Raw genomic sequence first — 12493 nt, 5'->3', positions numbered from 1 at the left:
AAATACATCGAAAAAAACCCGATAAATAAAGCTCAGAGTCCAGATATTCAACCTGCAATGAGGCATTAACTTTGCTATAGGTACATGTAATAAAAATATCATACAATGTCAAATTTGAATTCCTTTAGGTACTATTTGGACGAGGGCAACTTAGTTTAGTTTAGTTTATTTACTCACTCAACATCAAAATTACATTTATATAAATACATTAAGTCAGATTATATAACCATTTATGCTGATATCGTCAAAACTTATAAAAATAAGCAAAGCTAAAAAAACAATCAATAAAATACAATGTCAAAAGAAATTAAATCTCAAGTCTTATGATTTACCTATTACTATTTATTATTTATTTATTTGTCGATAAATTTGATGCCATCTTTCCTAGAGAAATAAGTTTGAAATACAGAAATCTTAGTCCATAAGTATGTGTAGGTTGTTAATTTTAAGAGTAGCTAATTTGCCCCAATCTCCTCACTACATCACGTGTCGACAACAATGATTGAAGACGGTTGGTCGGTATATATTCCCAGGTGGTCGACACTCCATTCTCACAGACTCGCGTCGTTCAGTATTAACAGTTGTAAAATTGCAAGAAAATACAAAAATTAATATGACGAAATTCTTCGTTGCTCTTTTGGTGGTCTCGTTGCTTGCTTTTGTTTCTGGTAAATATAAGTGTTTATTTCTTATCTACATGAAAATTTCATTATGTAAAAAAACTACAGAAAAGATGTCTGGCATAAACTTTTAATTGAGTTCAAAATCTATTCGTCTATTAGTTAAATAATTCAGTATAGAAACATATAAACCGTTTACCTTTACTTGCCCGAACTTCACTTGCCATACAATGTTTGCCATAAAATATATAGAACCGTGCTGTTTTCAGGATTTTTAATGTCATCATATAGCATGCAGTAGGTTAGGTTAGGTTAGTTTAATATCAAATCTGAAGAAATTACTATTTAAGAAATAAATTACTTCATGGCAAATGAAAATTGTAGAAAACGATACATTCAGGCATATGAAATTCGGGCAAACGATAGAAACCATATAAACACTATAATAGTCTAAGGGGCTGTTTCAACAACCATTGATTAGTGTTAAGTGACGGTTAAATGACGTGATGCCTTCTCTATTTGTTTTGTTCGAATAGACGGAGACGGCATCACATTTAATCGTCAGTTAACACTAATCAATGGATGGTGAAACAGCCCCTAAAACTACTTTATCTAATCAATATTATTGAACCCAAAACTAAAATTGCTTCGAAGTTGACAGAATGTCTTCATTTTAATTTGGCTTCGAAGAATCCGGCGTTAATTTTAACAACGTTGTTAAACAACGTTGGAAATCTTTAGTCATTGTTATCATCATGGTTTCATGACTTGACTTGACAGATACAAGGTATTATTAAGATATATTTATTTTGTATTTTTTACATTGGTTCCCTTTATTTTCCACTAGTCTCTATTTTTGAACAGATTTTGCCAGTCTGACTGGGGATGATTTTTCCCAGCAATGGCACACACTTCAAGCGAAATAAAAAAAAAATATTGAATCGGGCGTTACTTTGCGTAGGTCCATATCAATGAATGAATGAATGAATGAATGAATTCTTTTAGTTTATTAAAAAAAATGGTTTCAGATGCTACATTTGAGTAGTAGGTACATATAACAATAATTATAATAGTTATACCAGTTTCAGTCGTTGGTTGCGCACCGCAATTCAAGACGTCACAATACACGCGATGATAAACGTTTAACGTTTTTGCGTACACAGGTGCAATGTGTTGAAGGGGGCCTAAAATTATCCAAGTACCTACTTAATATACAAAAAAGTCATAACTTTATGACTTCTTGGTTATTAAGGCGATTTCATCTCTAACCACAATCCTTCTGGCTTCCAAAAAAAAACCTGGATCAAAAAGCTCATGTCTACCTGCAACATACATAAATACCTACTGACTATTTGCTAACCGTTCCTAAAATCAATTTAGTTGTTGGTCGTGAAGAGGTAACAAATTACGACTTTTGTTTCAATCCAATAGAAACCCACCAGTTCATAAGCCCGTCCAACGTGATCCTTTGTTATAACCATAGCAATGTTACAATCTGGATTATTTACAAATGTTTAAGCATCAGGGCCTACTAAGCTAAGTTTATGTATGGGATTTGATTTGCTTTATGTTACCTACCTAATCTTCTCCAATGTGAAAAGCCGAAAGCGATATAAGGGTCTAAACCCTCCTCCTTCCACTTATCTGCCTATTACACACTGCATACAACTTGAGACCCATCTATGAGCCAAAAAAGTTTATTGTCCCATGATTTTTTTTAGTCTACAAATATCATTAGAGAATGTTGTAATATTGTAAGGTATCTACTGGACAATACTAACAGAGTTAGGTTTGGATTTGGATTACGAATGTACGAATGCGAGTTAAAGATTTTAAAGTAAAAAATTAAAAAAATACATAATAGTTACTACTTGGAATACATATATTTACTTATTTCGGGGATCTCGGAAAACATTCTAACGTTTTGCAACGAAATTAGCCATGTAGGGTTTTCGGAGACAAATACGAAATATCAATCTAGTTTAGTTTAATTTCTAAGAAAACTCACGTTTTTAAGTTTTCACGTGTTTTTCTTTCCCTAATTGAAGCTCCATCGCCCATGAACTTTAATAATAAATATAAAAGTCCCTTATATTTAATAAAAATCACATTAAAATTTAAATCAAACTTGATGACACAAGCTTGTGTAAGTGCAGATACCTACATACATATAAGTTAAATAGATAACATTCCAACCGACAACCGGATCGCCCAGTGGTTAGAGAACCTGACTACGAAGCTCAAGGTTCCGGGTTCGATCCCCATATGGGGCAAATATTTGTGTGAAAAATACAAATATTTGCTCTCGAGTCTTGGTTGTTTAATATCTATTTAAGTACGTATGTATGTATCTATTTTAGTACGTTTACCCGTAACCTTGTACCCGTAACACAAGTTTTGCTTACTTTGGGACTAGGTCAATTGGTGTCAAGTGTCCCGTGATATTTATATATTTATTAATAATAATTTATTTAATTCAGAACACGGCTTCTTAATTTTTATCTTTGTTTTTCAGCTTCTGATGACGACGATGATTCTGGTCTGTCTAGTCTCTTTGGATTTGATGACGGTGTGTAAGTATTCCAATGTGCTGGATGCATACGTTTAACTTTACCTGTTACTTAGTCCAGGGCTTCCCAAACTTATTTTTACTGTGACGCCCTTGGGAATTAGCTATTTTTTTACGACGCCCCTTCACCTAGCCCCAAAAAAATAACCAATTTTAGTACTAGCTTAGTAACAGAACAGTTTGGAAATTGCCACTCTCATTTCTTTTTCTACGACTATTTTTGACATGTACTTCTTTTTTATTAATTGCGTTCATTTGGCTCGGTCGCATCGACACGCAACGCCCCTGAGACAATGCCCCAGGGCGACGCGACGCACAGTTTGGGAAACCCTGATTTAGTCTATGACTTATGAAAACTGAGTTGAAGAGAATGCCCAAAATTCGCGGTACAATTTTTCCAGCTAAGTACGAGTATTAACAGTCACCGGCGTTAATATAAATATAATATCTGCCACAGCGGCGCGTGCAAAATAATATATCTGACACGTCCTACCGGCCCTAGAATTAAAGTCGTATCAGATTTATGCACAATTTGTTTTGTAACTACTACTATTGTACCGTTTTTGTCAAAGTTAAAACCTAAAATTACTAAGAGGCTGTTTCACCATTCATTGATAAGTGTTAACTGACGGTTAAATGTGATGCCGCCTCTATTTGTTTTGTTCGAATAGACGGAGACGGCATCACATTTAACCGTCAGTGAACATTAATCAATGGATGGTGAAATAGCCCCTAAAAGTGGCTCCGAAGCGGTAACGTTTCGTGTGCTCTGCCTACCCCATTTGGGAATACAGGCGTGATAAATAAATAAAATAAATATAACGGGACAATTAACACCAATTAACCTAGTCCCAAAGTAAGCTTATAGCAAAGCTTGTGTTATGGGTACGAAGCAACGGATAAATATAATTATTTAGATAGATACATACTTAAATACATATTAAACACCCAAGACCAGAGAACAAACATTCGTATTTTTCATACAAATGAAAAATGACGATGATGATTTATGATGTTTGTGTGTTTGTTGTTTTGTAAGATACTGGTGCTGTTGAATGTACGAGTAATCTAGCTTGCTAACAAACTCGGCTTCGTGTACGTGTACATCATAAGCAATTGATTCCTACACCACAGAGCCTTGTCATGTGAAATTTTCCGTAATATGATAAGCAATTTCATGATAATAACAGTTCAGAGAGGAAATGCTGCGTGTCTTGGGGTAGGAGGCAGAAAATTTGGATGTCATTTTTATTTTGTAACATTAGTTTAGTTTATATATAGTTTTAGTTTTGGATGTTAGATAGTATAAATAAAGTTTATTTTAATACGATAGGAAAAAAACATGATACAACTACTACTATACTTGATTTCTGTTCACTTTGACAGACGGTTTAAATCTCAAGATCTGCGACTGCGAACTATGCCATTTTCAGGGATAAAAAGTATCTTATACCTACCTAAATACAGGTTAGAAATTAACTGCCAAATGTCATTAAAATCCGTCTAGTTTTTTTTTAACAGAGTAACAAAATACCTTCACGCAATTACTTTACCAACTTAATTACGAGAACGCATTAATAACATTGTAGAATATACATTATATACATTTTTTTACATAAAACTGACCGTATTGACCCCTATCTCACCAGATGTTATGTTACGAGTAAGTGCGGCGGAGGTCGAAGGTGTATCCACTGGTTCAGTAACAGCCTATTCACTCTAGCCTTGAAGAGCCCTAGAGTGTATTCATCCGGAAATACAGACGACGGGAGCGAATTATATTCCTGTGTATCCTGCGTTAACACTTATATCGTAAATTATGTAACTCATTAATTTCATGACTTTTTTTCAGATTTGGATTCCTGAAACCTATCCCTGTAAGTTTTTATTTTCACATTTAAAAAAAGTACCAATTTTACTTCTAATATAACATGTCAATGTCAATTATACGAGTATATTAATAATATTTTGGTTTAATTAGTTATGAATATATAAGCCATTAGATGCGCTTTCAATTTTCTTATTATAACGGGTGCCACAGTAACTGGAAATGTACCTATAGATATTACATAAAGTGGTATTGAGACGTCTGTTGTTTTAAAAACTCTATCTCACCTCAGAGGTATACCTTTTCTAAACAAATTTTGATCGCCATTTCAGCGCTGCGCTCTACTGACAGTCCAAACGTGATCCATTTACTCTTAGACATTATATGGAATCAGTGTCTCGACTTTGGTCAGTTGATTAATGACGTCGAGCCACCTGACTCCGTATGACACCTACATATGAGTAAACGGGTCGAATTATGATTGTCTGGTCAACCCAGTGCAGCGTGCTTCTCTCTGTCATTATTGCAACGACGAATATCTTGATCGTTGTAGATACATTTAATGAATAACATAGGTTTTACCTCGGTTTGATGAAATTATACCTAATGGACCACTTCTTTTGCAGTCTCTCGGAGCTGATTTTGCCAAAAAATTCAAACCACCCCCAGGTGGCCACGGTTCAGCCCATTACTCTTCAACAAGCCATGACGAAAAAACAGTGAATGGTGAAAAAGTTCAGGATGAAACCAAATCGGACCAGGTTGACAATATCAACGGAGCTGTCGTAAACGAAGCACACACAAGCACCTAAACAAGACCCACGCAAGAAACAACCAATGAAGAACACCGCATAATACACATACAAATAATAAAAATAAAACAAATTAGAACATATAAAACAAGATGTAACAGTAACATCCTTATAAATTCTCATTTTTCTGTATCTAACTATTTTAAATTGCACAATGTAATTGGATGCGGAACTGTTTGTGATTCAAAATAAAGATAATCGCGCGAGTAATCATTATTTTATTGAAAATAGTTTTAAGGAAAAACAGGTGCTGGATTATGAATGTAACTATGGTGTAACTTATTACAGGAAAAGTAAATAGGTAGTAATAAAAAAACTAATTAAAACAGGGAGTTAAAAAACTTAAAAAGCATTATTTAATGATCAGCCCGTGGAGAGCCATGCTGGTGGTTTTGGTGGTTTAATGATCAGCCCATGGAGAGCCATGCTGGTGGTTTTGGTGATTTAATGGCATCAGGTAACCCGCATGCTCGTTTTCCTACTCTAATATAAAAAATGCCTAACTGCTCTATAAGTAGATCATTGAAACTATCTTTGGCGAAAATAAACCCTGAGACCATTCTAATAAGCCCAAAATGGCCAGCTTACGTTATTCTGTCTTGGAGTTCCTATGCCTGCCTAACTGCTCCATTATCATCAGAACATGGGCTGGGCATCAGCAGAAAATACAAACTGAGACATGGATTCACAGAAAAACCAGAAAAAGAGACCAGCGCTGGGAATCGAACCCAGGTCCTCAGCAATCCGTGCTGCGTGCTATAACCCCTACACCACCGCTGGACAGGAATCTAGACACGAATTTTTCCTATACATACATATTGCTTAATATATAGGTTGCTTTTTATCTACTACGTTACTTAAGCAGCAGCACTAGCGACCTCTATGTTCCGCTCTCATCGAGAGACGTCACATTCTTTCGGAACTAACCGCTCACCCAGACAAGAGATGTAGCTACTAAGCAATCAAATTATGATTGGCTTTTGGAGTCTTTTCGTATTTTTTATTTCAACTCCAAATTTGTTACTTTTACGGGTATCCCGTGAAACCATATCGAAAATACAAACTGAGACATTGAGAGGATGGAATTTTGTCTAGATTCCTGTCCAGCAGTGGTGTAGGGATTATAGCACGCAGCACGGATCGCTGAGGACCTGGGTTCGATTAACAGCGCTGGTCTCTTTTTCTGGTTTTTCTGTGCATCCATGTCTCAGTTTGTATTTTCGATATGGTTTAACGGGATACCCGTAAAAGTAACAAATTTGGAGTTGAAATAAAAATTTAAAAAGACTCCAAAAGCCAATCATAAAAAAAACAAATCAATCATCAAATTCTATTAAATGGGCATTATTCGTGCGTTTCAGTCGCCTCAATTTTCGCGTTCACATTTTTTTATGAATATGAATGGGAAAGAATTGAATGGAATTTTATATTTTATTTTTTTCCCCCCAACCCAAATAAAACCCTCGACCTTAATGTGCTTGTCATGAAACCCGTGGTCGGTAAATGAGTCATTGCGCGTACACATTTTCTTGTCATGAAGCCCAAGGTCAGTAAATGAGTCAGTGCCCGTACTGATGGCGCTGCGCCGTGCCGCGTGCCCGTGCGCGCGCTCCTGCTGCAGGACCACATAGTCTACATGCACACGCACGTTGCGGCGCATGCTGAGGGAGGTAGAGGGCGGCGCTGCCAAGAGCACAGCCTAAGGTATCGCCAATATTTGGAAGAATTATATTTTTTCTTTTACAAATATAAAATTTTACTTGCCAATGTGATGAAAAACATTGTATGTCGCACGGGCGGTACTAGAATTACGAACATCGACTCATTAAAGCCCTCAGTCTTCGACTTCGGGCTTCTAATAGACTCTCGTTTGCAATTCCTTATTTACCGCCCTTAAGACACAATGTACTATTAGACGTCCTAATACTTCTCCTAGTTAACCTGGAGACTGTAACAGAATCTTCCACCATGTGAACAAAAATGTGCCCGCTAAAATAAAAACAAAGTAAACGCTTGACTGTAATGACCCACATTAAAATAAACTTTGTTTTCTTCACAGTTGAGTAAAACTTTTATTTTGGAACCAATGAATCAGAATGACTATGAATGCGCAAATTAAATCGTGGTGACACTTAATGGCTTCTTGGCTTCTCCAATAGTGATGACACAATCACACTCGTGGCGACACTTAATGGTTTCTTGGCTTCTCCAATAGTGATACACAGTCACACTCGTGGTGACACTTAATGGCTTCTTGGCTTCTCCAATAGTGATGACACAGTCACACTCGTGGTGACACTTAATGGCTTCTTGGCTTCTCCAATAGTGATGACACAATCACACTCGTGGCGACACTTAATGGTTTCTTGGCTTCTCCAATAGTGATGACACAGTCACACTCGTGGTGACACTTAATGGCTTCTTGGCTTCTCCAATAGTGATGACACAGTCACACTCGTGGTGACACTTAATGGCTTCTGGCTTCTCCAATAGTGATGACACAGTCACACTCGTGGTGACACTTAATGGCTTCTTGGCTTCTCCAATAGTGATGACACAGTCACACTCGTGGTGACACTTAATGGCTTCTTGGCTTCTCCAATAGTGATGACACAGTCACACTCGTGGTGACACTTAATGGCTTCTTGGCTTCTCCAATAGTGATGACACAGTCACACTCGTGGTGACACTTAATGGCTTCTTGGCTTCTCCAATAGTGATGACACAGTCACACTCGTGGTGACACTTAATGGCTTCTTGGCTTCTCCAATAGTGATGACACAGTCACACTCGTGGTGACACTTAATGGCTTCTTGGCTTCTCCAATAGTGATGACACAGTCACTCGTGGTGACACTTAATGGCTTCTTGGCTTCTCCAATAGTGATGACACAGTCACACTCGTGGTGACACTTAATGGCTTCTTGGCTTCTCCAATAGTGATGACACAGTCACACTCGTGGTGACACTTAATGGCTTCTTGGCTTCTCCAATAGTGATGACACAGTCACACTCGTGGTGACACTTAATGGCTTCTTCTCCAATAGTGATGACACAGTCACACTCGTGGTGACACTTAATGGCTTCTTGGCTTCTCCAATAGTGATGACACAGTCACACTCGTGGTGACACTTAATGGCTTCTTGGCTTCTCCAATAGTGATGACACAGTCACAATCGTGGTGACACTTAATGGCTTCTTGGCTTCTCCAATAGTGATGACACAGTCACACTCGTGGTGACACTTAATGGCTTCTTGGCTTCTCCAATAGTGATGACACAGTCACACTCGTGGTGACACTTAATGGCTTCTTGGCTTCTCCAATAGTGATGACACAGTCACACTCGTGGTGACACTTAATGGCTTCTTGGCTTCTCCAATAGTGATGACACAGTCACAATCGTGGTGACACTTAATGGCTTCTTGGCTTCTCCAATAGTGATGACACAGTCACACTCGTGGTGACACTTAATGGCTTCTTGGCTTCTCCAATAGTGATGACACAGTCACAATCGTGGTGACACTTAATGGCTTCTTGGCTTCTCCAATAGTGATGACACAGTCACACAATCGTGGTGACACTTAATGGCTTCTTGGCTTCTCCAATAGTGATGACACAGTCACACTCGTGGTGACACTTAATGGCTTCTTGGCTTCTCCAATAGTGATGACACAGTCACAATCGTGGTGACACTTAATGGCTTCTTGGCTTCTCCAATAGTGATGACACAGTCACACTCGTGGTGATACTTAATGGCTTCTTGGCTTCTCCAATAGGTCTGCCTGTTACAGAAGGTTTTGAATTTTTTCTTGAGTATAGGTATCATCCATACTTAAATACTTTATACTTTATAATATTATAAATGTGAAAGTGTTTGTGTGTTTGTCCGTCTTTCACGCCGTAACGGAGCGACGGATCGACGTGATTTTTGGCATAGACATAGTTTATGGGCCCGAGAGTGACACTTTTTATCCCGGAAAAATGAACAGTACTCGAGGGAACAGCGTGCGATAACCGAATACCACGCGGGCGGAGCCGCGGGCAAAAGCTAGTATTTTTATAAAAATCGAGACCAAGAATGAAATAAAATGCATTATTTTTTGGGAATATTAAAGCATCCGGCGAAAATTACCGCTGACGAAAAGTGTCGGGCAACTCGAGCAGTACTGATTATTGATTGTTAACAATATGTCCAACAACATTTTCATTTGGATTTTCAGAACAGTTTTTGTTTTTCTTAAGCACCTGATTTGGTTAATTGGCAGACGGCCCAAGCCAAGTAGGTACATGTTCACTCAAAGTACATATACGATAACGCTACATTATCCCACAAACTAAATTTCTGAGAAAATAAGTATCTAAGGGATATTTTTCTTCAGTAGTGTGCATTAGATCAAAGAAATTAGACATTCCACTGAAAACACAAATACGAATTTAAAAATGTCAATCTAAGCAAAACCTACTCTATTACTCTAGTCTACGAGAAGATTTGTTGTACGGAGACTTACGAAAAATTCTCCCGCCTATGAAACTTGGCACATGATGAAAATAGGTAATACACATTATAATTATACAATAATCCAACAATTTTTTACGAGAAGTTAGGTATTTTTACCTAAATATAAAAATCGTTTATAGCTCTCTGTGAAAAATTCCTCAGTCTGAAATACTTTCTGTATACGTACCTATGTACTACTTAGAATATGTATGTAAAAGAATCCAATTGTTTTTCGACTTCCGAGATACCGCAAATGTAACTTTTAACATTTTGCACTATAACTTCTACTGAAAAATTGCTCTGCTGATTTTTATTTTTTAATATACTTTTATATTTTCAAATACATAGCTTTACACAATAATCCAACAACTTTTCTTACGAGAAGTTAGGTATTTTTACCTTAATATGAAAATCGTTTATAGCTCTCTGTGAAAAATTCCTCAGTCTGAAATTCTTTCTGTATACGTACCTATGTACTACTTAGAATATTTGTGTAAAAGAATCCAATTGTTTTTCGACTTCAGAGATTTTGTAGTAGCCCTCCTGTTTCATCAACTGTACCTACGTTAAAATACGATAATGACGACCGAGGTCTGGATTTAAAGTGGGAAAATGTTACAATTTTTAGGTACCTATTTTGCCTTGATGGTGACATTGGAAATGTCTAAGAAACAAAGGATTCAAAAAATAAATCACAAGCGATCTTTCTAAGAAACAACAAAAGACTGCTATTTGTCATAAGCGCAAGTTTTTCCGCCTTTTCATTCGACTATTGGAAAAATAATTAGACCACTTTACCTTGTTTTTAAGTAATTTGAATAATTTTGAGACCTTTCGGCAACATTAGACAAGAGGTAGCATTTTTATGTAATAAATAAAACTATAGTACATTTTATTAAGGATCGTAGATTTTTCACAGTACCTATATATTTTAAGCTTTAGCCCTGCTGAGTAAAATATGGAGGTGCAGCGAGATATTATTACCTACAGGCTAATATTTTTTTATTTGTTGGTATCAAATAAAAGGTCAAAGGGCTCTTTAAACTATTCAATATTTAGCCTTTAATAACGACTAGCTTATATCAACGGCATCCCTCCTGTAAAAAAACTGTCTCACCCGAGAGAATCTCACATTTTTAGGGTTCCGTAGCCAAAATGGCAAAAACGGAACCCTTATAGTTTCGCCATGTCTGTCTGTCTGTCCGTCCGCGGCTTTGCTCAGGGACTATCACGGCTAGAAAGCTGTTATTTTGCACGAATATATATGTGGCCGAATATATAAGCTATGCCGACAAAATGGTACAATAAAAAAAAAAAATATTTTAGAATACCTCCCATAGACGTAAAGTGGGGGTGTTTTTTTTCTCATCCAACCTTGTAGTATGGGATATCGTTGGATAGGTCTTTTAAAACCATTAGGGGTTTTCTAAGACGATTTTTCAATTCAGTGATTTGTTTGCGAAATATTCAACTTTAAAGTGCAAATTTCATTAAAATCGAGCGTCCTCTCCCCTCTAAAATCTAAACAGGTGGGGGGGAAAAATTTGAAAAAATTCAGGATGGTCGTAAGTATATAAAAATTATAAGGAAAACTATAACGGTTAAGTTTTCTGGAGGATTATTAGTAGTTGAAGAGTAAATAACAGCCTAAGGTATAAAATATACCTAAACTTGGAATATTCCGAACAAAATACGAAATCTTTGGAAAAATATTACTTAATTTTTTGGTAATGGCTACAGAACCCTATTTCGGGCGTGTCTGGCACGCTCTTGGCCGGTTTTTTTTTGTCTATTCGAGCAGTGAAAGCCCTCTGCGCCTTCTAGTAAGCATAATTAAGACATTATTAGTTTCTATCACTCTACAAAAACGATAATCTCTTTTACGGATGTACTTTATTATGCAATTTTAATTTGCTGGTCACACTGAAAACCACCTTTATTTCTTTGTTTAAATCATCCTGGAGTATTTGAGTAAATTGTTTATTAAAACTTGAGAAGAAATTAACTGCTCTTCAAAGTCTAAGTCAAAATATCTTTATTCAATTTAGGCTATAACAAGCACTTATGAATGTCAAAAAAAAATCTACCACCGGTTCGGAAAAACTTGAGAAGAATCCGGCAAGAAACTCAACGAGGTATATTTTTTTAAACAGATTTACAATATTA

General features: G+C 36.6%; 1 protein-coding gene across 1 annotated transcript; it reads left to right on the top strand.

The window, feature by feature from the left end:
* The first annotated feature begins 532 nt into the window (after nucleotides 1-532).
* LOC141437719 (uncharacterized) lies at nucleotides 533-6039 on the top strand. The gene is made up of 4 exons (XM_074101199.1): nucleotides 533-668; nucleotides 3136-3193; nucleotides 5042-5066; nucleotides 5644-6039. Exons 1-4 carry the CDS (start codon nucleotides 614-616, stop codon nucleotides 5827-5829), a joined length of 324 nt encoding a protein of 107 aa, XP_073957300.1. The 5' UTR covers nucleotides 533-613; the 3' UTR covers nucleotides 5830-6039.
* The last annotated feature ends 6454 nt before the right edge of the window (nucleotides 6040-12493 follow it).

Source organism: Choristoneura fumiferana, chromosome 18, assembly GCF_025370935.1.
Source record: "Choristoneura fumiferana chromosome 18, NRCan_CFum_1, whole genome shotgun sequence".
NCBI classification, from domain to species: Eukaryota; Metazoa; Arthropoda; class Insecta; order Lepidoptera; family Tortricidae; genus Choristoneura; species Choristoneura fumiferana.
The sequence above is the reverse complement of the archived record's forward strand: the minus strand, read 5'-3'. Positions and strand labels throughout refer to the sequence as shown.